The following is a 22,373-nucleotide window of genomic DNA, read 5'->3' as shown; positions in this document are numbered from 1 at the left end:
TTGCAGCTGAGATATCCTCTATAAATCCTTCAACTATATCAATAAACTCGTTATTTCAAGCATCATACAAATCCATCCATGGAAATCCCACTCTACCACTATATTTTGCTCTTTCTTTTCTTGTATTTCCTTACCAAATATTTGGTCCAAAAAGGCACAAGGCTTCCACCAAGCCCTGCACTTTCCCTGCCCATTATCGGCCACCTCTATCTCTTTAAGAAGCCCCTCCACCGAACCTTGGCTAAGCTTGCCAACCAGTACGGTCCAGTACTATTCATGAGGTTGGGCTCCCGCCCTGCTATCATTGTTTCTTCCCCAACTCTCGCCGAGGAATGCTTCACCAAAAATGACATCGTTTTTGCAAACCGCCCCCGCCTCCTCGCCGGAAAACACCTTGGTTACAATTACTCTACTCTTATTTGGGCCCCATATGGCAACCACTGGCGCAACTTAAGGCGCATAGCTTCTCTCGAACTTTTGTCGTCTAATCGCCTTCAGATGTTCCACAGCATACGAGTTGACGAGGTTAAATCGTTGATTCATAGACTTTGCCAACGCTCAGAAGAAGGGGGTGATCAGTTTCAGGCTGTGGACATGAAGTCAACTTTTTTTGAGCTGACACTCAATGTAATGATGAGGATGATCGCAGGAAAGCGGTATTATGGGGAGAACGTGGCAGAATTGGAGGGAGCAAGCAAGTTTAAGAAAATTGTGATGGAGAGCTTTGAGCTGAGTGGGGCTACAAATATAGGAGATTTTCTGCCGGTTTTTAAGTGGGTTGGATCAAGAGGGCTTGAGAAAAGGTTGGTGGTGTTGCAGGGGAAGAGGGATAAATTAATGCAGGATTTGATTGAAGAACATCAAAGGAGGAGGGAGGGTGATCCTGTTTTTGAAGAGAGAGGGAAGACCATGATTGACGTCCTATTGTCACTCCAAGAAGCTGAACCTGATTATTATACGGATGAAATCATCAGAGGCATGATGCTCGTAAGTTTTCCCACTCCGATCCCTCTAGAAAGTCACTAATTTGAGAAACTGAGAAATAACTATCGATTCGTATAGCTTGAAAGAAAAAGTCTTTGCTGTGTAGTTTCTTAAATGTTGATTTGAAGCTTATCTTTACCAAAAATTAGTTGTCTGCAAGTCACATCACGAATTCACAAGAGTTCTAAATTCCCATAAAACAAAATACATTGTATAACTTGTCTAGTCAATAAATTTCACATAAAATTTCCTCATGATTACAAATCACACATCATCATACAATTACATATACTTTAATTATACTCTGTTGCCTGATCTTGATCTCTTGATGCCTTGTAGTCTCTATTCTCTTGTTTTGTTATGTTCTTATTTCCTATGTAAATTACATTTACAAGTGTAAGGATGAGTGCATGACTTAATAAACAAGTAATTAAGTTAATGTTAGTATGTGACTACGAACCTTTCAATATGTCATTATAAGGAAACTCCGTGAATACAAAGCATCTTTGATGTGACATTCTATTGCAAAACTAACTTTCATAAAATGTTTTACTAAAATCATTTATTTCATAAAATCATTTCTTTCATAAAACATTTCTTTTATAAGCACTCTCTCATTTCATGTATAACACTATGCAGTAACCCTTTCCTCATTCATATATAAGCATTCATTCATATATATGCAGTAACCCTCTCAAAGTATGCCACACATTGTATCTAGGTCTTGTTATCAGCAGGGACTGACACTTCAGCTGGAACGATGGAGTGGGCATTGTCACTTTTGTTGAATAACCCAGAGACCCTTGTGAAAGCCCAAGCTGAAATTGACAATTTTGTTGGACAAAGCAGGCTAATTGAAGAATCAGATATTGCAAAGCTTCCCTATCTTAATGGCATCATAAATGAAACACTTCGGATGTACCCGGCTGGCGCGCTACTGCCACCCCACGAGTCTTCAGAGGAGTGTATTGTTGGAGGGTACCATGTTCCACTCGACACACTTTTATTGGTTAATGCGTGGGCCATACATAACGATCCTAACATATGGGAAGAACCTAGAAAATTTAACCCAGAGAGATTCCAAGGTCTTGAAGGAGAAAGAAAATATGGGATCATGTTGTTGCCGTTTGGAGTAGGGAGAAGAGGTTGTCCTGGGGAGGGCTTTGCTATGCGGATAGTTGGGCTGGCGTTAGGAACACTGATTCAGTGCTTTGAGTGGAGAAGAATTGGGAAGGAGATGGTGGACATGAGTGAAGGGGGAGGGCTCAGCATGCCTAAAGCTCAGCCCTTATTTGCCATGTGTAGGCCACGTTCCACCATGGTAAATTTTGTTTCTCAACTCTGACAACGCTTGGGATTGTTGGTTGTCGTCTCCAGACTTCGTATTCTTCGTTTAACTATGATCATTACATATTTCCTATTTTCTAGATTTTTCTTTTAGAACTTATATATTTGGGAAAAATATAAAAAAGCCCCCAAAACTACTAGCCGTTTTCGATTTAGCCCCCTAATGTTTCAAAAGTGATAAAGTAGCCTCCCAAACTACCAAACTATTGCATTTTGGCCACTCCGTTAGTCAAAACCATCAGGTTAGATGAAAACTGCCAAACTTATGACCGTTTGGGGATTGATGAGGGTGTATAGTTTCTATGCGAAGAAGATTCTAAGAGCTGCTTTGATTAAACTTCTTTGTTAAGGTAATTGTATGATGTAAGGTTGATTGAGTGGAGTTCACCTATAATTTATATCCCCCAACAGGCACCATGGTTTAACCAAATCAAAAAGAAAGGGAGCTTCAACATCTCACTGGGTAGCCCATGTACTTTTTAACTTATTCAAAACCAGTAGTTTAAAAAAATTGTAAAGTAAAGAAAAGCCAACTATTGTCTCCTTTAGATCACAGACATCTAACTCAACAAAATAGCCAAAAAAAAAAAAAAAAAAACTATTTTGGCTACCTCTATAGCAAAAATGTATCAAAATGACTCAACATTTGACTCAGTAAAATGGTTAAAGATTTGCTAAGTTGTTACGGTGCTTAACAACTTTGCTCAGCACAATAGCTCAATAAGTTTTTAGCTATATTAATAAATAAATAAAAATTAAAAAAAAAATCTAGTTCTGTCTCTTCTTTGGAAGTAGAAAAAGTAGATAAAAAATCATATTTTAAGTAGAAAAATGAAAGTGGATAGCTAAAATTAATAATGAGCGAAATTTAGAGCATTTACATCCGACTCAGAAAATATTTAGCTAAATTTTAGCTAAAATACCACATTTTTCTATTTTAGCTACCTACTTTTTTAAGGTACCTACATCCGGCTCATCATTTTAATTATTCACTTTCACTTTTTTATTTAAATATTATTTCTCTATTCTTTCTTTATTCTTTCTCCAACAATCATATTTTTTAAAATTTGTCATTTTGTAACGGTCATATTTTTCTAAATTTGTCTTTTACTAACAATTATATTTTTAAAAAATTTTATTTTCCTAAAGGTCATATATTTTTTTTAAAAAAAATTTAATAGTATATATTACCATTTATTGAATATGTTATTAAAAAATTTAATGACACCCATGTGGAGAAAAAAAAAAGAACAAAAGATTGAACCAAAATTACAAATTTGATGATACACATCATGACTTTTAAATAGACAAATACGATTCTTTAGCTAAATATTTGTTGAGCGGAAAGCACTCACATCTGGCTCAATAAATATTTAGCTAAAATTTAACAAAAAAGCACATTTGTTTTATTTTAGCTATCAATTTTTTCAAATTACCTACATCCGGCTTAACATTTTAGCTATTCACTTTTACTTTTCTATTTAAAATATTATTTATTTATCTACATTTTATATTCCCAAGAAGTGAAAGCAAGATTGTTTTTATTATTAATATAAATAAAAATTTGTAGAGTTATAGTACTCAGCAAATTTGTTGTTCATTGTAGCAACTCAACGAGTCCTTAGTCATTTATTAAGTCGAATGTAGAGTATTTTTTTATTACATTGTTAGTTAAATAGCCAAAAGGCTAATTTGTTGAAGCGGACGTGAAAAGAAAAGAAAATATATATATATATATATATATATATATATATATCATTTTTTTATTTTTTTATTTTTTTATTTTTTTTTTAATGGAGGTGGTGAGGTTTGAAGTAATACAATGCCCTTCAAAAAGAAAAAGAAAGAAAAAAAAGTAATACAATGATATCAGATTATTTTAATGAGTTTGACTGGAGGTAGGGAAAAGAGATTCCAACCATTTATACTTACTTTACTTTATAAAATGCGGTTCACATCAAAAATAGGTTAGCCTTTATAGCTTTTACATCCGGCTCTGCAATTGTTTGGTTAAACTTTAGTCAAAAAGATCACATATTTTTTTATTTGAATTATTCACTTTTTTAAAATACTCACATCCGGCTCGTCATTTTAACTTTTTACTTTTACTATTCTATTTAAATATTATTTCTTTATCATTGAAATATTATTTATCTATTATTATTATTTTTTTTCAACATTAACTTCAAGCATTCAAGAAAGATAGAATTAAAAAAAAAAAAAAAAAAAAGTATTCAAGAAAGATAAAATTATTTTTTAATTAGATGAGAGATAATTGATGAATTTTTTATTATATATGATAAGCATTGTTGAGCTAGAGTACTACTCCTCATCAATACATGGTTGGATATTTTATTAAGTCGATGGAGTATTTTTTAGCTACATGGCTCAACAAAATAGTCAAAAATTTTGAGCCGGATGTGAATGCTCTTTAAGTTTGTCAAGCAACTTGAACGTTAAGCAACTTGAACGACATGACTTGTTGGTTGGATCTAGTGGCAATAATCCAATAGGTTTCATCAGGGATGAAGTTCGTGAGTCCGGCTTCAATCGGCACCCCTGGATTGTTTTGTCAAATTGTGTCCCCCTTCTACCGTTTAGAGTTTTCAGCGTGTCATTTGTGATGCTATCCCGTGATCAGAACTTTTTTGATCAAATTATGATGAAGTACATCAACCTGGCAGGGGCCAGGGAGCAATCTCGATAGAGAGCGTACCGTGTGGTGAGGTACACCAGATTTGAGCCGTCTATCATATCTCAATTATTAGTTCTAGGGACGAGGTTCATCTATGATGACATAGTTGCGGTAGTTTAATTGCTGCATCCGTCTGATTGCAGCTGAGATATCCTCTATAAATCCTTCAACTATATCAATAAACTCGTTATTTCAAGCATCATACAAATCCATCCATGGAAATCCCACTCTACCACTATATTTTGCTCTTTCTTTTCTTGTATTTCCTTACCAAATATTTGGTCCAAAAAGGCACAAGGCTTCCACCAAGCCCTGCACTTTCCCTGCCCATTATCGGCCACCTCTATCTCTTTAAGAAGCCCCTCCACCGAACCTTGGCTAAGCTTGCCAACCAGTACGGTCCAGTACTATTCATGAGGTTGGGCTCCCGCCCTGCTATCATTGTTTCTTCCCCAACTCTCGCCGAGGAATGCTTCACCAAAAATGACATCGTTTTTGCAAACCGCCCCCGCCTCCTCGCCGGAAAACACCTTGGTTACAATTACTCTACTCTTCTTTGGGCCCCATATGGCAACCACTGGCGCAACTTAAGGCGCATAGCTTCTCTCGAACTTTTGTCGTCTAATCGCCTTCAGATGTTCCACGGCGTACGAGTTGACGAGGTTAAATCGTTGATCCATAGACTTTATCAACGCACAGGAGAAGGGGGTGATCAGTTTCAGGCTGTGGACATGAAGTCAACGTTTTTTGAGCTGACACTCAATGTACTGATGAGGATGATCGCAGGAAAGCGGTATTATGGAGAAAAAGTGGGAGAATTGGAGGAAGCGAGAAAGTTTAAGAAAATTGTGACGGAGAGCTTTGAGCTGAGTGGGGCTACAAATATTGGAGATTTTCTGCCGGTTTTTAAGTGGGTTGGAGCAAGAGGGCTTGAGAAAAGGTTGGTGGTGTTGCAGGGGAAGAGGGATAAATTCATGCAGGATTTGATTGAAGAACATCGAAGGAGGAGGGAGGGTGATCCTGTTTTTGAAGAGAGAGGGAAGACCATGATTGACGTCCTATTGTCACTCCAAGAAGCTGAACCTGATTATTATACGGATGAAATCATCAAAGGCATGATGCTCGTAAGTTTTCCCACTCCGATCCCTCTAGAAAATCAATAATTTGAGAAACTGAGAAATAGCGATTCGTATAGCTTGAAAGAAAAAGTCTTTGCTGTGTAGTTTCTTAAATGATGATTTGAAGCTTATCTTTACCAAAAATTAGTTGTCTGCAGGTCACATCTCGAATTCACAAGAGTTCTAAATTCCCATAAAACAAAATACATTGTATAACTTGTCTAGTCAATAAATTTCACATAAAATTCCTCATGATTGCAAATCACACATCATCATACAATGACATATACTTTAATTTATACTCTGTTGCTTGATCTTGATCTCTTGATGCCTTGTAGTCTCTATTCTCTTGTTTTGTTATGTTCTTATTTCCTATGTAAATTACATTTACAAGTGTAAGGATGAGTGCATGACTTAATAAACAAGTAATAAAGTTAATGTTAGTATGTGACTACAAACCTTTCAACATGTCATTATAAGCAACTCCATGAATACAAAGTATCTTTGATGTGACATTCTATTGCAAAACTAACTTTCATAAAATGTTTTACTAAAATCATTTCTTTCATAATCACCACTTTCATAAAGCATTTCTTTTATAAGCACTCTCTCATTTCTTGTATAACACTATGCAGTAACCCTTTCCTCATTCATATATAAGCATTCATTCATGTATATATGAAGTAACCCTTTTAAAGCATGCCACACATTATGAACCAAATTAGTGTATAATTTTTGTATCCAGGGCATGTTATCAGCAGGGACTGACACTTCAGCTGGAACGATGGAGTGGACATTGTCACTTTTGTTGAACAACCCAGAGACCCTTGTGAAAGCCCAGGCTGAAATTGACAATCTCGTTGGACAAAGCAGGTTAATTGAAGAATCAGATATTGCAAAGCTTCCCTATCTTAGTGGCATCATAAATGAGACACTCCGGATGTACCCAGCTGCCGCACTACTGCCACCCCGCGAGTCTTCAGAGGAGTGTATTGTTGGAGGGTACCATGTTCGACGCGGCACACTTCTATTGGTTAATGCGTGGGCCATACATAACGATCCTAACATATGGGAAGAACCTAGAAAATTTAAACCAGAGAGATTCCAAGGTGTTGAAGGAGAAAGAAAATATGGGATCATGTTGTTGCCGTTTGGAGTAGGGAGAAGAGGTTGTCCTGGGGAGGGCTTTGCTATGCGGATAGTTGGGCTGGCGTTAGGATCACTGATTCAGTGCTTTGAGTGGAGAAGAATTGGGAAGGAGATGGTGGACATGAGTGAAGGGGGAGGGCTCAGCATGCCTAAAGCTCAACCCTTATTTGCCATGTGTAGGCCACGTTCCACCATGGTAAATTTTGTTTCTCAACTCTGACAATGCTTGGGATTGTTGGTTGTCGCCTCCAGACTTCGTATTCTTCGTTTAACTATGATCACTACATATTCCTATTTTCTAGATTTTTCTTTTAGAACTTATATATTTTGAACTTTGTCTTGCTGATACAATTAATTATTAAGTAAATATGTTATATGTTACGTTCTTTACTACATAGCTTAAATACAATTTTTATCGTTGATATATTAGTTCTTGAATACCTTCTCCTTGTAAGCTACTTTTCATAGGTGAGTTTTTTTTTCAAATTTTATATCATTTGATATTAGGGCTGGCCACCGACAAGTGTGGCATCGAAAGGATTGTGGGCTTGGCTCACTGACTTGTGCAATACTCAATCGCGGGATACATAAAATTTTAAAAATGAACAAAATTTTATCATAAGCCATCCTAACTTATTAAATGAAAGTCATGCATCCTCATCAAATTTTTATTTCTCTCATCCCCTTCTCTAAAACCTCCTTTTTTTCTCTTTCTCATTATCTTTCATACGCCAAAATCATCCCATTCATAGCTTCCCTTTTTTAAATCAACTTCCCTTTAGATATGAGCTTCAATACCATAGATCCTGTAATACCCCCAATTATTTGTACACTTCTAAATACCTTGGACCATTACTATTAATATGCCTCGATAATAAACACAGCGGAAATTTGTATTATGTATATAAAAGCATATAATTATTAACATAAATGCTCCAGAGCTTTAAGGCATACACATCATGGTATTCATTAACAACTGTTTACAGCAAAGCATCAAGACTTGCAACTTGCTTACTTACGTGTCAGATTGTCCTAACATTGGTCTTCAATGGGTATATATGAACGTCATACCGCCAAGGTTAATTGACAATCTCATTGTCAAGATTTACAACTTGCCCTCTCCGTGACTTGAACCTATGACGTGGTTGGCTTGGCTTTGAGCGTACTAATTCAGTGTTTCAAGTGGTAGAGGATTGGTGAGGACATGGAGGACATGAGCGAAGAGACTTGGCTTACCTTAGCCAAGGTTCAACCTTTGCACGCTAATTGCCGCCCACACCCAATCATGGCAATCTTTTTTCTCAAATTTGAACCAATGCTATTTAATAAATTATTATATACAATTTGATGATGTAACAGTAAAAATTATCTTTTAAATCAGCAACTAAAGGCTAATTTTCACTGTCACGTTATCTTAGTTATATGAGAGTGGTATTATAGTCTACTAAATAGACTTTCTTCTATTAATATTGAGTCTGGCAGCGTCAAAAACTATCTGAAAGTCTACAAATATTGGTGCGAGTGTACACAAAACAATCTCTGGATTTCCCCATATGTAGGCACAAGTAATCTTTTCAAAAAGATCAGTTTCATGGAATTTCATAGTGGGATAAACGGAAGGGGTATCGCATCCAAAACACATTTACCTGATTAAAAGTTTTAAGAAGTGACATATCAACTTTCTCAAGGCTTATAAGACAAAATAATTTATCAAGAAACAGTATGATTTATTATGTGATAGGTATTGAAAACCTTGGAGGTAAATCCTACATTCTTATTTTTGAGTTCCATTCACCAACTGTTACAGAACAGTTAAAGCATAAATATATGATGGAAAAATGCCTTGGTGAAGATAAAACAATACTTTAATTTGTTTATGAGCAACAATTGCTCTGTATTTGGAGGGGAACTAGTTCCAAGAAACAAGCAAAATTTCTTATCAACTCACTGCTCTATTAGCAAATTCCCTGAGGGTCCATATCTCATCAAAGAAATCATATCTGGAATTCAGTAGAGCAACTTAATTGGCTGCCTCATCTACAGAGGACCTGGAAAGGCTCCGTTCTCCCTTTGCTCATTCCATCTGTCAACCTGGCATACATATTTAAAAAAAAAAAATTAAAAGAAAAAAAAAAAAAAACTACTAGTGTGTATCTCATCAAAGAAATCTGGCATGCAACAGTTTTCTAAAAAGAGCCACGTTAACACAACTAAGTCGCCAAGGGAACTAGAAATGACAGAAAATTCTACCTAAAAAAATGAAATTCATAATCTATGAAATTCCATGATCAATCAGCCAACCATAGGATCAGTGTTGCTAGTTTGCATTTTATCTAGCAGCACTAAAGCAATGCCTATATATACTAGCAATTGAGCAGATAACAAATTTGTGATAGTATTCCAGTTTGCACCAAGTAACTACACACTAGTCTCTTTCAGCAGCAGCAAATTTTTCCAACTATTTTAAGTCAGCACATCACATACAAGTTACATTATCATTCTTGAAATAGTAGTTGTTCATAAAGTACTTGGTATCAACTGTATGAAGTCCAGACTTAGATCTACTGCGCCAGCTTGTCAAAAGCCAAGCCTTCAGGTAAGAAGTTTTTAGTTTTCAATAATTGGGAGTGGGGCACATGAACGGTCCCCTTTTTATATCTTCAACTATGCACTAAAACTTTCTCATTGCTAGCAAAACCAATTAACAGCATCAAAACAAAGTGGACGCATGAGGGCCTCCATTTAATTGGATTTGGGTTACCAAACACATAAAAACAGTGAACAAATAAAACTAATAGGATTTTATCTAACTTTTAAACACTAAGACAAACCTTAAAGATGATTGACAAGAAAGACATTATTCTGTTGTAGATATGAAATATAAATGAAGATAGATACCCATTCACCAGGGCAAAGAGCACGATAATATTTTGCAAACTTATCACACTCTGGGGCATCACCTTTGCAGCTATGCACCTAAAAAATAACAAAGGGATCAAGATGATGTCAGAAAAGGTGCCTAGTGACAAGCTGGCACAAAAATGACCAAAACAAGATTAAAAAAATGGAAAGGAAGTTTTAGTACAAGTTTGACTTACCGATGATACTCAATGTATCGAGTAAAGCAATGCCTTTTTGGATTTGTAGTTGGGAAGCGTAAATCAGCAGGTGCTGTATGTCTTAAGCTGGATAACCATAATACAAAGTGAACAAAAAGGAAACGTACAGATGAAAGTAGTGCACAGATGATCCAGTCAGGCAGCAACAAAAGTAAGTTATGGATTAATGCTAACCTTGATCTCCGGCCCTTCAGCAGCTTCTTGATCACCAGCACTCTCCTCTTCAGAATTTTCACTGCTTGCTTCAGCAGCATCTTCATTAGTGTTTTCAACAGCAGCAGAATTGGCTTCAGTGCTCTCAGTGGCAGCAGGGCTGACTTCACTGCTATCTTCAGTGGTAACTGGGGTAACTTCAGTGCTTTCTTCAGCAACAGGTGAACCCTCAGCTTTGTCGGGGACAACTTCCTCAGAGGCAGTATTTACTGGGTTTGCAACCTCTTTTACTTCCACAGATTTAGTACCCACATCTGGCTTCTCCTCCCCCTATAACAAATATTGCTGTAAGTCAAAGCATAAGGCACAATGGTTACAATCCTAATAAGCACCTTATAACATCACCATCACAAACAGATGCTTAGATGGTTGAAAGCCAATCAAGCTTTGCCAGCGCTTCTATAATTCATGCAGGAGTTTAAGCAGGGGAACTAGAGAAAAAGTTATCACGCTTATTACTCTAAAGTGATATGACTAACTAAACAATTTGAGAAATTATTACAGCATTTACAGGTGTCAGAATACTACACCCAAGATCTTACTAACACAAAATTGAAATCAAAACATTGTCCTACAATTTACTCTAGTGTAAGTGTCTTCAAATGATATCAAATTTTGGAAGCATTGTTATTGAGTTAGGTTTCTTAACATGCGATATATACCAATGAAGGGAGCCAACATAGGCTGTGAATGAACTTATAACTACAGTGGCTGCTTGACAGGGCACTACTTAACTAGAATTAGGAGATACTTTACTTGCTTGTTGAGCGTGAATTACCGAAATTTTACTCTTTTTCTTACTTGTCTAAAAGCAATAAAAATAGTTCTAGTCTAGTCCCAGGTAATTTTTCACAATGTAATTGGAAAGAGAAGGCTCAATATGATTGATAGCCCGAAATACAAAACAAAAAGCTAATCTAATATTTTCAGAAGCAGAAGAAACATTAAGAAGAATAAGAAATATGAAATTTTGAGTGTCTCATAAAATACTCCAATCCGTCAGTCAAAGCCATTTTGACTGACGTAACAGTGATCCGTTTTGACTGACGTAACAATGATCATGTGATTTTAGCCCCCACCCACATGCCCCCTTGCCCACACGGCCAAGGAGATTCTGAGCGACGCCGAGTCACCTAGACATGGCTTGGAAAGAACTACGTCTTCTATGCCGTAGGATCTTCCATTAACTAGGTCGAGCTTGCGCAAAGGACTGGACCTAGTTGAAAAACGCTATGCCGACTTAAAAAACATGTATATCACAATTTATGTGGAATTAATACTATATAGCATTAAACAATTCAATCACCCAAAATATATAAAGCAATAAAGAGGCTGACACAGATATTTTGGTTACAAAGAGGAAACCTTTTAAAAACTAATCTAAAAGTAAAACCTCTCCGAGCAGTCAAACCTAGGAAATCACTATCAAAAGATTATATAGAGATTACAGACACTAGAAATACTTACAACCCTTTGCAAGACCTTGGCTCTGTAAGATTGACAAGCCTATAACTCGTCTCCTTGCTCACAATTTTCTTCAACATGATTCTCCTTTACCGGACCCTTCCGATAGACTTCTTAACCGTAGATTTATGAAAGGAATAACTAAAACTCTAAAAGATTCAATTTAATGCTCACCACATATGATCTTTCCTAGCATAGCCTCCGACGAACTCTTTGGGGGCGAAAATTCGTACATCTCTCTTCTATAATAATGTATATATATCAATACATCAAACTTTAGACCTGAGCCTACTAAAAACACGTTTTTGGGCATAATAGGTACGGGGTGTCCGGACAGGTTAATGGACTGTCCAGACAAGGCCTTGCAGAGCAAACACAGAATTTCTGGAACTGCTGTTCGGACATGGGGAAGACCTGTCCGGACAGGGCATGCAATGGGTGAAACTGCATTTTGGAAATGATGTTCAGCCTTGATCAACAGCTCCGATCGATGGGCGTTTGTGGTTCGATTAAGCTGAAATTTTGCAGGGACGTTCATGACACATGAATCTAGATTATGAATGGTGGAGATTGGATTCTAAACATTCTATATCAGTGTTTGTGCCTGTAAACAGTAACCCCTGCATTTAGAACTAAATTAAGCCAACACAAAAACGAACAAACTCCCCCTTTGGCAATTCGGTGACAAAACCAAAATGCAGAGTCAATCCTATCATCTCCCCATATTTACTCCCTCTTTTTGTCACAGAATAACAAAAGGTCTTCATGTTTCTTGAAACACTTCACAAAATACATCAAGGCATATGTGAAACAGGAATACAGAAATAAAACTCATGATCACAGATAACAAAATGCATGAAGTAATGCAAGATCATGAAGAAACATCAGCAAAAACTCCCCTTCAATGTGTGACTCAATATCAACAAGGAAAAAATGTTTCAAGCAAGAGTATTCATAAGAAGAGTATATCCAATAAATGATAAAAAATTGCTAATTAGAAGAAACTCTTGTTGAATGTGCAAAAAAAAAAAAATACTCAAAGCTAGCATGCAAGAGTATCAAAAGATGAATAAACAAAATCATTGTTGCAACTCATGTCATGCCATTATGTACCATCGCTATTTATACTATATGTGTTGTGTGTGATAAGCTACAATCAAGAGTCAAGCAATGGACAAACATATATTGACAAAGAATGCACATTAAAACTTCCAAACCATATGAAAGAAATTCATATCTTGTTAGGTTAGAAGTCAAACCTTACTAAGGCCTAGTCACCCTCATCCAATATTCTCCCCCTTAGTCTTATCACAAGGCTCAGAACTACATCCGAAATTTTAAGGCCCCGTTTGGTTCGCGGATTAGACTCTTGGATTGGACTAGCTAACACTAGGTATAGCTAGTCCTTTGTTTGGTAACACTCTATTCCTGGGAATAACTATTCCCATGGGATTACTAATCCTATATACACGGGGTTAGCTAAGCCACTCAAAAACGAGTGGCTTAGCTAATCCTTTCCTGTGGGATTAAAATTATCGTGTAAATTGCTCACAAAAACCCCACCCTTCTAGCACCCACATCTCTCAAGGAGACTCTGCAAAACGATCTCCATCTCTCAAAGAGCAACGATCTCTCTTCTCTGCGCAAGCGATCTCTCTCCCCTTCTCTTCTCTTCGATTTCTCTTCTTTGTTTCTTGGTTATTTCATTCTCTCTCTATTTCTTGGATTTTTTTTTTTTTTGTTTTTTTGTTTTTTTTTTTTTTTTGTATCGTTTCTCTTTGATTCTGTTTAGGCTTTTTTTAAAAAAAAAAAAAAAAAAAATTTTTTTTTTTTTATTCTGTTTCTCCATCTATCTTTCTCTATATTTTCTCAGTTTGATTTTTAATTCAATTATATATATATATATATATATATATATATATATATATATATAACCTATGTTCAAGCGTACAACCTGTGTTCAAGCGTATATATATATACACACACACGCTTGAACACAGGTTATTCATACCTGTTCAAGCGTGTGTGTGTGTATATATATGTACCCAAAACGTTTTTGAGTTTTTTTTATTTTTCTTCTGTTTTTTTATTTTTTTTGATTCTCTGTATCGTTTCTCTTTGATTCTGTTTAGGGTTTATTTTTATTTTTTATTCTGTTTCTCCATCTCTCTTTCTCTATACTTTCTCAGTGTGATTTTTAATTTAGTTATATATATATATATATATATATATATATATATATATATAATTGAATTAAAAATCACACTTATAATTGAATTAAAAATCACACTGATATATATACACACACACTTGAACACAGGTTATTCATACCTGTTCAAGCGTGTATATATATAAAATTATATATACATGACATAACTAAAAAAGAAAAAAATTATAGTAAAATTGTTTATGTTTCAAAAAAAAAAAAAAGAATGAAAGTCCTTAATAATATAAATTGTATTTATATTATAAGGGTATTTTAGGAAATAAGATCACAATACAATTCCATTCACTAACATATTGCACTGTACCAAACGAAGGAATAGGATTAGGTAGTCTATTCCAGTGTTACAACCAAACAAAAGAATAGGATTAGCTAATCTATTCCCAGTGATAGCTAATCCCAGTGGTAGCTAATCCTTTTCCAATGGACTAAACAATCCGCGAACCAAACGAAGCCTAATTATGGATGAGCCAAGTACAACAAATTAACACAATGAAAATTTCATTTTTGGAATATTTTGGCATTTTACACATTTCACTTTAGATTTTCTCTTTGAGAACGTGTCTTTCATAAAAATTAAAGTATAAGACATAAGGGTTTAAACCGGAATTTATAGGTTCTAGGTTCAACCAATATTTGGTCAATTTTAACCCACAAAAAAAATCTATCATATGCATATGGTATGTTCTACATAACAAATTTGTCATAGATTGACATTCCTTCTTGAAACTTAAGTGCATGGAGATAGCATAAATGAAATGTACCACAATAACACATACTTGAATGAACCAATGACAGTTCATTATAAAGATAATCAACTCAAGCATGATAAGTGTATTCCATAGGTACATAAATTAAGAGGATTTTCAATTAAGCAATTAAAAAGCATTTAAAGCATATATCCATCTTAACATTTCAAACATCTTTGCAACACAAATTCCTTTCTCAAAAATTTATTAACACAAATAAACCACAAAGAATGGCAGCAAAGAAAACCAACATGTTTGAATTGATATTATAACAGGCAATACATGAATGATCTTTAACATTAAATTTTCATCACATCTTATAGGTCCCACTACAAAATAATGTTTTGGTTTAAAAACTACTTCTAGGTCTTCACAAGACATTACACATTCATCAACACTTGATTAGCAAGTAGACAAAATCTTGGTGGTCCGCACACAACATCTCATCTATAAGCCTTTCAAAGATCATAACATATGAATTTCTTGAAAAGTCCTTTATGAATATGTCTCATAACAAGAATCTCAAAGCAAACATATATACACTCTTCACACAAAAAGTGTAACAACAAAAGAAAATTGCAATGCATAAACTAGAAAGCACAAAAAAAAAAAAAAAAAAATGCAAAGCAAAAAAAAAACAACATGCTCTAGGATTTTCAAAAATAAGCAAAACAACCATTCTCATACATGTTTTTTACTCACCTAAATTTAGGTGAGATCACTACCATGCCCCCTCAATGAGTGAATGGTATATTTCTTTCTAACCCAAACCTTCTTGAAAGAAGGTGTAGAGACGTGAATATTTTCAATCTTGTCTAATATAGACAAACCTCTCATCATCATTGTGCATAACCCCAAAGGTTCTTTCCTAGAAACATAATTTTTATTTTTTATGCACATGAGGTTTCAATTGAAAATAGTTGGGTCGAATGTGACCAACTTTTCCACAATGATGACAAGTAGGGATAAACCTTTTAGGAGGTAGATTTCTAGGGGGATGGACGACTCTATACTTAGAGTAAGATACACAAGGTTCAATATGAATTTTCTTAACTTTCGTACCTTGTGAGGTCAAGGCAGCTGCTGTTTTTCTTTTAACCAAAGTGTCTTCTACTTTTTTTTATTTAACAAATATTATCTCGGAAGTAAAATCATTGTTAGAAAACAAAGCAACATGACAATCAAAACTTAACTCAAATTTATCATAATCAGAATTCTGAGTATGCAACATATTCTCAAGGGAATTGCTAGAGAATTTGTTCAATTGAGTTTCTGACTCTTTTAATTTATTCTCTAACAAATCAACGTTAGAACCTAAAACATTATTTTTAGATTTTAAAGAATCAATTAAAGCATGTGATTCATACAATTTAGTAACAATAGATTCTTTCACATGTTCAAGATCTTGAAAATCCTCCTAACAATTTGTGTATTGATGTCTCAAAAGAGTGAATTTTTTCAACAAATTGTTGAAGGAGTTTATAATACCATATTCTCCTTGAGAAATATTCATGGCAAACAGGAGTTAACAGATCTCATTCAGGAATTTAATCCAAACAGAGTGAACCCGCTTTGATACCAATTGAAAAATACTATGCCGACTCTAAAAACTTGTTTATCACAATTTATGCAGAATTAATACTATAAAGCAATAAACAATTCAATCACCCAAAATATATAAAGCAATAAAGAGGCTGACACATATATTTTGGTTACGAAGAGGAAACCTTCTAGAAACCAATCTAAAAGTAAAACCTTTCCGGGGCAGCCAAACCCAGGAAATCATTATCAAAAGATTATCCAGAGATTACAGACACTAGGAACACTTACAACCCTTTGCAAGACCTTGGCTCTGTAAGATCGACAAGCCTAGAACTCGTCTCTTTGCTCACAATCTTCTTCAACGTGATTCTCCTTTACCGGACCCTTCCGATAGACTTCTTAACCGTAGATTTATCAAAGAAATAACTAAAACTCTTAAGAGATTCAATTTAACGTTCACCACATATGATCTCTCTTAGCACAGCCTCCGACGAACTCTCTGGGGGAGAAAATTCGTACATCTATCTTTTATAATGATGTATATATATCAGTACATCAAACCCTAGACCTGGGCCCACTAAAAACACGTTTTTGGGCATAATAGGTACGAGGTGTCTGGACAGGTTAATGAGCTGTCCGGACAGGGCCTTGTGGAGCAAAAATAGAGCTTCTGGAACTGCTGTTCGGACATGGGGAAGGCTTGTCCAGACAGGGCACACAATGGGTGAAATTGCATTCTGAAAATGTTGTCTAGCCTTGATCAACAGCTCCGATCGATGGGCGTTTGTGGTACAATTGAGCTGAAATTTTGCAGGGATGTTTTTGACACATGAATCTACATTATAAACGGTGGAGATTGGATTTTGAGCATTCTATATTAGTGTTTGAGCCCATGAACAGTAGCCTCTGCATTTTGGAACTGAATTAAGCCAACATAAGAACAAACACCGGTGATGATTCGGGCTCTGCCGATGCACTCTTACTGTAGGGACGGAGACGCCAAGGACAATAGTGATGACTGTGCTATTTGTCTTGGGGAGCTCAGCTTTCGCCGACTGGCCAAGGAGATTCTCATCTGCTTGTGGGTGGGGGGCATTTTCAAGTTGAGTCAGAATGATCCAAAAGCATAAACAAGAATACTAAAATCCATAGGAGCTTAAAATACAGAATAAGGGAAGAACAGAAATAGACCATATAGGTGGTTGAAGAAGAGCTGAGTAGCACTGGTTGACTAGACAACCTCAAGAAGAGAAGAAATGTTGTCTGTCGATCTCTTGGTGATGAGAGAAGTGTCGAGACTCCTCAAGGAGGAATCAAGGTGAGCCAAACTGTGCTTGAGCCACCACCGTGAGACCCTACCAGGATAGTAGTGGCCTTCCTCCTCCAGCGCCCAGACGAAGACAGCAATCACTGCGCCTGCTCTTACTTCAGCAGCCAGTGCCAGGTTATCGGGCATTTTGGAAAAAAAAAAAAAAAAAAGTTAACAGTAATCACCTGCGAGTCACATGATCAATGTTCCATCGGTCAAAACGCTTTTGATTGACAAATTAGTAGAATTGCAAAAATTTAAAAGTTTAAGGGATCATATTGCAAAAATTAAAATATTAAAAGTCGAATTAAAAATCATCCCTAACTTTACCGGGTAAAATATAATTTTCTCTTATTTTAATGAGATTGACAGCAGGTGGGGCAAAGAGAGATTCCAACCATTTATATTTTATAAAACGCGGTCCACGTCAGAAATAGGTCAGCCTTTGGTTTTATCTAGCAACTTGAACGGCACGGCCCGTTGCCCGGATCTAGTGGCAATAATCCAATAGGTTTCAACAGGGATGAAGTTGGTGAGTCCGGCTGCGATCCGCACCCCTTGATTATTTCTTAAATTGTGTCCACCTTCTACTGTTTACAATTGTCAGCATGCCATTGGTGATGTTATCCGCTTTTGGAGAATAAGAGCCAACTGTTTACTTAGAATTTACAGCCACTTATGATCAGAATTTTTTTGATCCAAATATGATCAAGTACATTAACATGGTAGGGAGCAATCTTGATAGAGAGCGTATCATGGGGTGAGGTACACCAGATTTGAGCCTTCCATCATATCTCAATTATTAGTTCTAGCGGCGAGGTTTATCTATGATGACATCGTTTCTTGATTGGCTATTGTTGCAGTAGTTTAATTGCTGCATCCGTCTGATTGCAGCTGAGATATCCTCTATATATAAATCCTTCAACTATATCAATAAACTCGTTATTTCAAGCATCATACGTACAAATCCATCCATGGAAATCCCATTCTACCACTACATTTTGCTCTTTCTTTTCTTGTATTTCCTTACCAAACATTTGGTCCAAAAAAGCAGAAGGCTTCCACCAAGCCCTGCACTTTCCCTGCCCATTATCGGCCACCTCTATCTCTTTAAAAAGCCCCTCCATCGAACCCTGGCTAAGCTTGCTAACCAGTATGGTCCAGTGCTATTCATGAGGTTGGGCTCCCGCCCTGCTATCATTGTCTCTTCCCCAACTCTCGCGGAGGAATGCTTCACCAAAAATGACATCGTTTTTGCAAACCGCCCCCGCCTCCTCGCCGGAAAACACCTTGGTTACAATTACACCACCCTTGCTTGGGCCCCATATGGCCACCACTGGCGCAACTTAAGGCGCATAGCTTCTCTTGAACTTTTGTCGTCCAATCGTCTTCAGATGTTCTACAGCATACGTGTTGACGAGGTTAAATCGTTGATCCGTAGACTTTGTCAACGCTCAGAAGGGGGTGATCAGTTTGATCAGGCTGTGGACATGAAGTCAACGTTTTTTGAGCTGACACTCAATGTTATGATGAGGATGATCGCAGGAAAGCGGTATTATGGAGAGAAAGTGGCAGAATTGGAAAAGGCAAAGAAGTTTAAGAAAATTGTAATGGAGAGCTTTGAGCTGAGTGGGGCTACAAATATTGGAGATTTTCTGCCGGTTTTTAAGTGGATTGGATCAAGAGGGCTTGAGAAAAGGTTGGTGGTGTTGCAGGGGAAGAGGGATAAATTCATGCAGGATTTGATTGAAGAACATCGAAGGAGGAGGGAGGGTGATCCTGCTTCTGATCGAGAGAGGGGGAACACCATGATTGACGTCCTATTGTCACTTCAAGAAGCTGAACCTGAATATTATACGGATGAAATCATCAGAGGCATGACGCTTGTAAGTTTTCCCACTCCCTCTAGAAAATCATACATTTGAGAAACTGAGAAATTGCGATTCATATAAATCTTGATTCGAAGCTTATCTTGACAAAAAATTCATCCAATTAACAATTGAAGCTCTTTGCTCGAGTTTGTAATTGGGGATAATTTGTGCAACAAATTAGTTGTCTAAATTCCCATAAAACAAAATACATTGTATATCTTGTCCTAGTCAATAAATTGCACATAAAATTTCCTCATGATTACAAATCACACATCATCATACAATTACATATACTTTATACTCTGTTGATCTCTTGATCCCTTATAGTCTCTATTCTCCTGTTTTTCGATGTTCTGTTTTTTTCTATGTAAATTACATTTGCATGTGGAAGGATGGTGCACGAGTGATTAAGCAAGTCTTAGTGTGTGACTGCGAACCTTTCATCATGTCGTTATTAGCAGACACCATAAATACAAAGTATCTTTGATGTGAGATTCTATTGCAAAACTATCTTTCATAAAATGTTTTACAAAAATCATTTCTTTCATTGCCTGTCCTTTCATAATCATCACTTTCATGCATATAAACATTTCTTTTATAAGCACTCTTTCATTTGATGTACAACAGTTCTATGTAGTAACCCTTTCAAAGCATGCCACCCATTATGAACCAAATGTCTAATTTTTGTATCCAGGTCATGTTATCAGCAGGGACCGACACTTCTGCTGGAACGATGGAGTGGACATTGTCACTTTTGTTAAACAACCCAAAGATCCTTGTGAAAGCCCAAGCTGAAATTGACAATCTTGTTGGACAGAGCAGGCTAATTGAAGAATCAGACATTGCAAAGCTTCCCTATCTTTGTGGCATTATAAATGAGACGCTCAGGATGTACCCAGCCGCCGCACTACTGCCACCTCACGAGTCTTCAGATGAGTGTACTGTTGGAGGGTACCATGTTCCACACGGCACACTACTATTAGTTAATGCGTGGGCCATACATAATGATCCTAATATATGGGAAGAACCTAGAAAATTTAACCCAGAGAGATTCCAAGGTCTTGAAGCAGAAAGGAAAGATGGGATAATGTTGTTGCCGTTTGGAGTAGGGAGAAGAGGTTGTCCTGGGGAGGGCTTTGCCATGCGAATAGTTGGGCTGGCGTTAGGATCATTGATTCAGTGCTTTGAGTGGAGAAGAGTTGGAAAAGAGATGGTGGACATGAGTGAAGGGGGAGGGCTCACCATGCCTAAAGCTCAACCCTTATTAGCCATGTGTAGGCCACGTTCCACCATGGTAAATTTTCTTTCCCAACTCTAAGACTGCTTGGTATTGTGGGTTGTCACCTCGATCTAGGCTTCATATTCTTTGTTTAACACTCTCATATTCCTATCTTCTAGATTTTTCTCTTAAGCTTTTATATTTGAAACTTTATCTTGCTGAAACAATCAATTATTAAGTAAATATGTTATTGTTATGATCCTAAGTGTTCTACATGACTTTAATACAATTTTTATCATAGGTATATAAGTTTGTGAACACCTTCTCTTTGTAAGCCACTTTTCAAAGCTAAGGTTTTTTCTTAAAAAAAAAAAAAAAATTATGTCATTTGGTATTTTATGGCCAGCCACCACAACGAGTATAAAATTTAAAAGGTTGTGGGCGCATTGACTTGTGCAGTCAATCCTTGAATGAATAAAATTTAAAAAATGAACAAAATTTTTTCATAAACCATCATCAACTTATAAAATGAAAGTCATCCACTTCTCTAAACCTCCCCGCCTACCCCGCCCCCCACCCACCGCACCCAAACCCCCCCACCCACCCCCCCCCCCCCCCCCCCCCCCCCTTTTTGTTTTTTTCCTCTATCTTTCATACTCTAAAATCATCCCGTTCATAGCTTCCCTTTTTTAAATCAACTGCCCTTTTTTAAGCCGGATCCACCAATACCATAGATCCTGTAATACCCGCAATTATTTGTACACTTACGAATACCTTGAACCGCTACTATTATGCCCCGATAATAAACACAAATGCACCGGAGCTTTAAGGCATACACATCATGTTATTCATTAACAGCAAAGCATCAAGATTTACAACTTGCTTACTTACATGTCAGATTGTCCTAACATTGGTCTTCAATGGGCATGAAAGTCATACCTCCAAGGTTAATTGACAATCTCGTTTTCAAGACATACAACTCGCCTTCTTCGTGACTTGAACCTATGACGTGGTTAGCTTGGCCTTGAGCACTAATACAGTGCTTGAAGTGGGAGAGGATTGGTGAGGACATGGTGGACATGAACAAAGAGACTTGGCTTACATTGGCCAAGGTTCAACCTTTGCACGCTACTTGCCACCCACACCCAACCATAATCAATCTTTTTTCTCAAATTTGAACCAACGATATTTAGTAAATTGTTATATAACTACCATAAAATTTGATAATGTGAGAATAAAAATTATCTTTTAAATCAGTAATTAAAAGTCCAAGACTACAACTTTCTTCTATCAAAAACTATCTGAAACCAAAGTCCAAGACTACAAATATTGGTGCGAGTGTACACAAAACAATCTCTGGATTTCCCCAT

General features: G+C 36.5%; 3 protein-coding genes across 3 annotated transcripts; all 3 read left to right on the top strand.

The window, feature by feature from the left end:
* On the top strand, window positions 1-2,714 carry LOC132184664 (cytochrome P450 81Q32-like). The gene is made up of 2 exons (XM_059598381.2): window positions 1-987; window positions 1,706-2,714. The coding sequence occupies exons 1-2, from the start codon at window positions 79-81 to the stop codon at window positions 2,327-2,329; spliced, it is 1,533 nt and encodes a 510-aa protein (XP_059454364.2). The 5' UTR covers window positions 1-78; the 3' UTR covers window positions 2,330-2,714.
* A 2,427-nt stretch (window positions 2,715-5,141) lies between these two features.
* On the top strand, window positions 5,142-7,680 carry LOC132184148 (cytochrome P450 81Q32). Its single transcript, XM_059597661.2, has 2 exons — window positions 5,142-6,150; window positions 6,890-7,680. The coding sequence occupies exons 1-2, from the start codon at window positions 5,242-5,244 to the stop codon at window positions 7,511-7,513; spliced, it is 1,533 nt and encodes a 510-aa protein (XP_059453644.2). The 5' UTR covers window positions 5,142-5,241; the 3' UTR covers window positions 7,514-7,680.
* Window positions 7,681-18,808: 11,128 nt separating this feature from the next.
* Window positions 18,809-21,218, top strand: LOC132184661 (cytochrome P450 81Q32). The gene is made up of 2 exons (XM_059598378.2): window positions 18,809-19,799; window positions 20,479-21,218. Exons 1-2 carry the CDS (start codon window positions 18,888-18,890, stop codon window positions 21,100-21,102), a joined length of 1,536 nt encoding a protein of 511 aa, XP_059454361.2. The 5' UTR covers window positions 18,809-18,887; the 3' UTR covers window positions 21,103-21,218.
* The last annotated feature ends 1,155 nt before the right edge of the window (window positions 21,219-22,373 follow it).

Source organism: Corylus avellana, chromosome 7 (assembly GCF_965113065.1).
Source record: "Corylus avellana chromosome 7, dhCorAvel1.hap1.2, whole genome shotgun sequence".
Taxonomy (NCBI): domain Eukaryota; kingdom Viridiplantae; phylum Streptophyta; class Magnoliopsida; order Fagales; family Betulaceae; genus Corylus; species Corylus avellana.
Note: the sequence above shows the minus strand (reverse complement) of the source record. Positions and strands in the feature narration are given on the sequence as shown.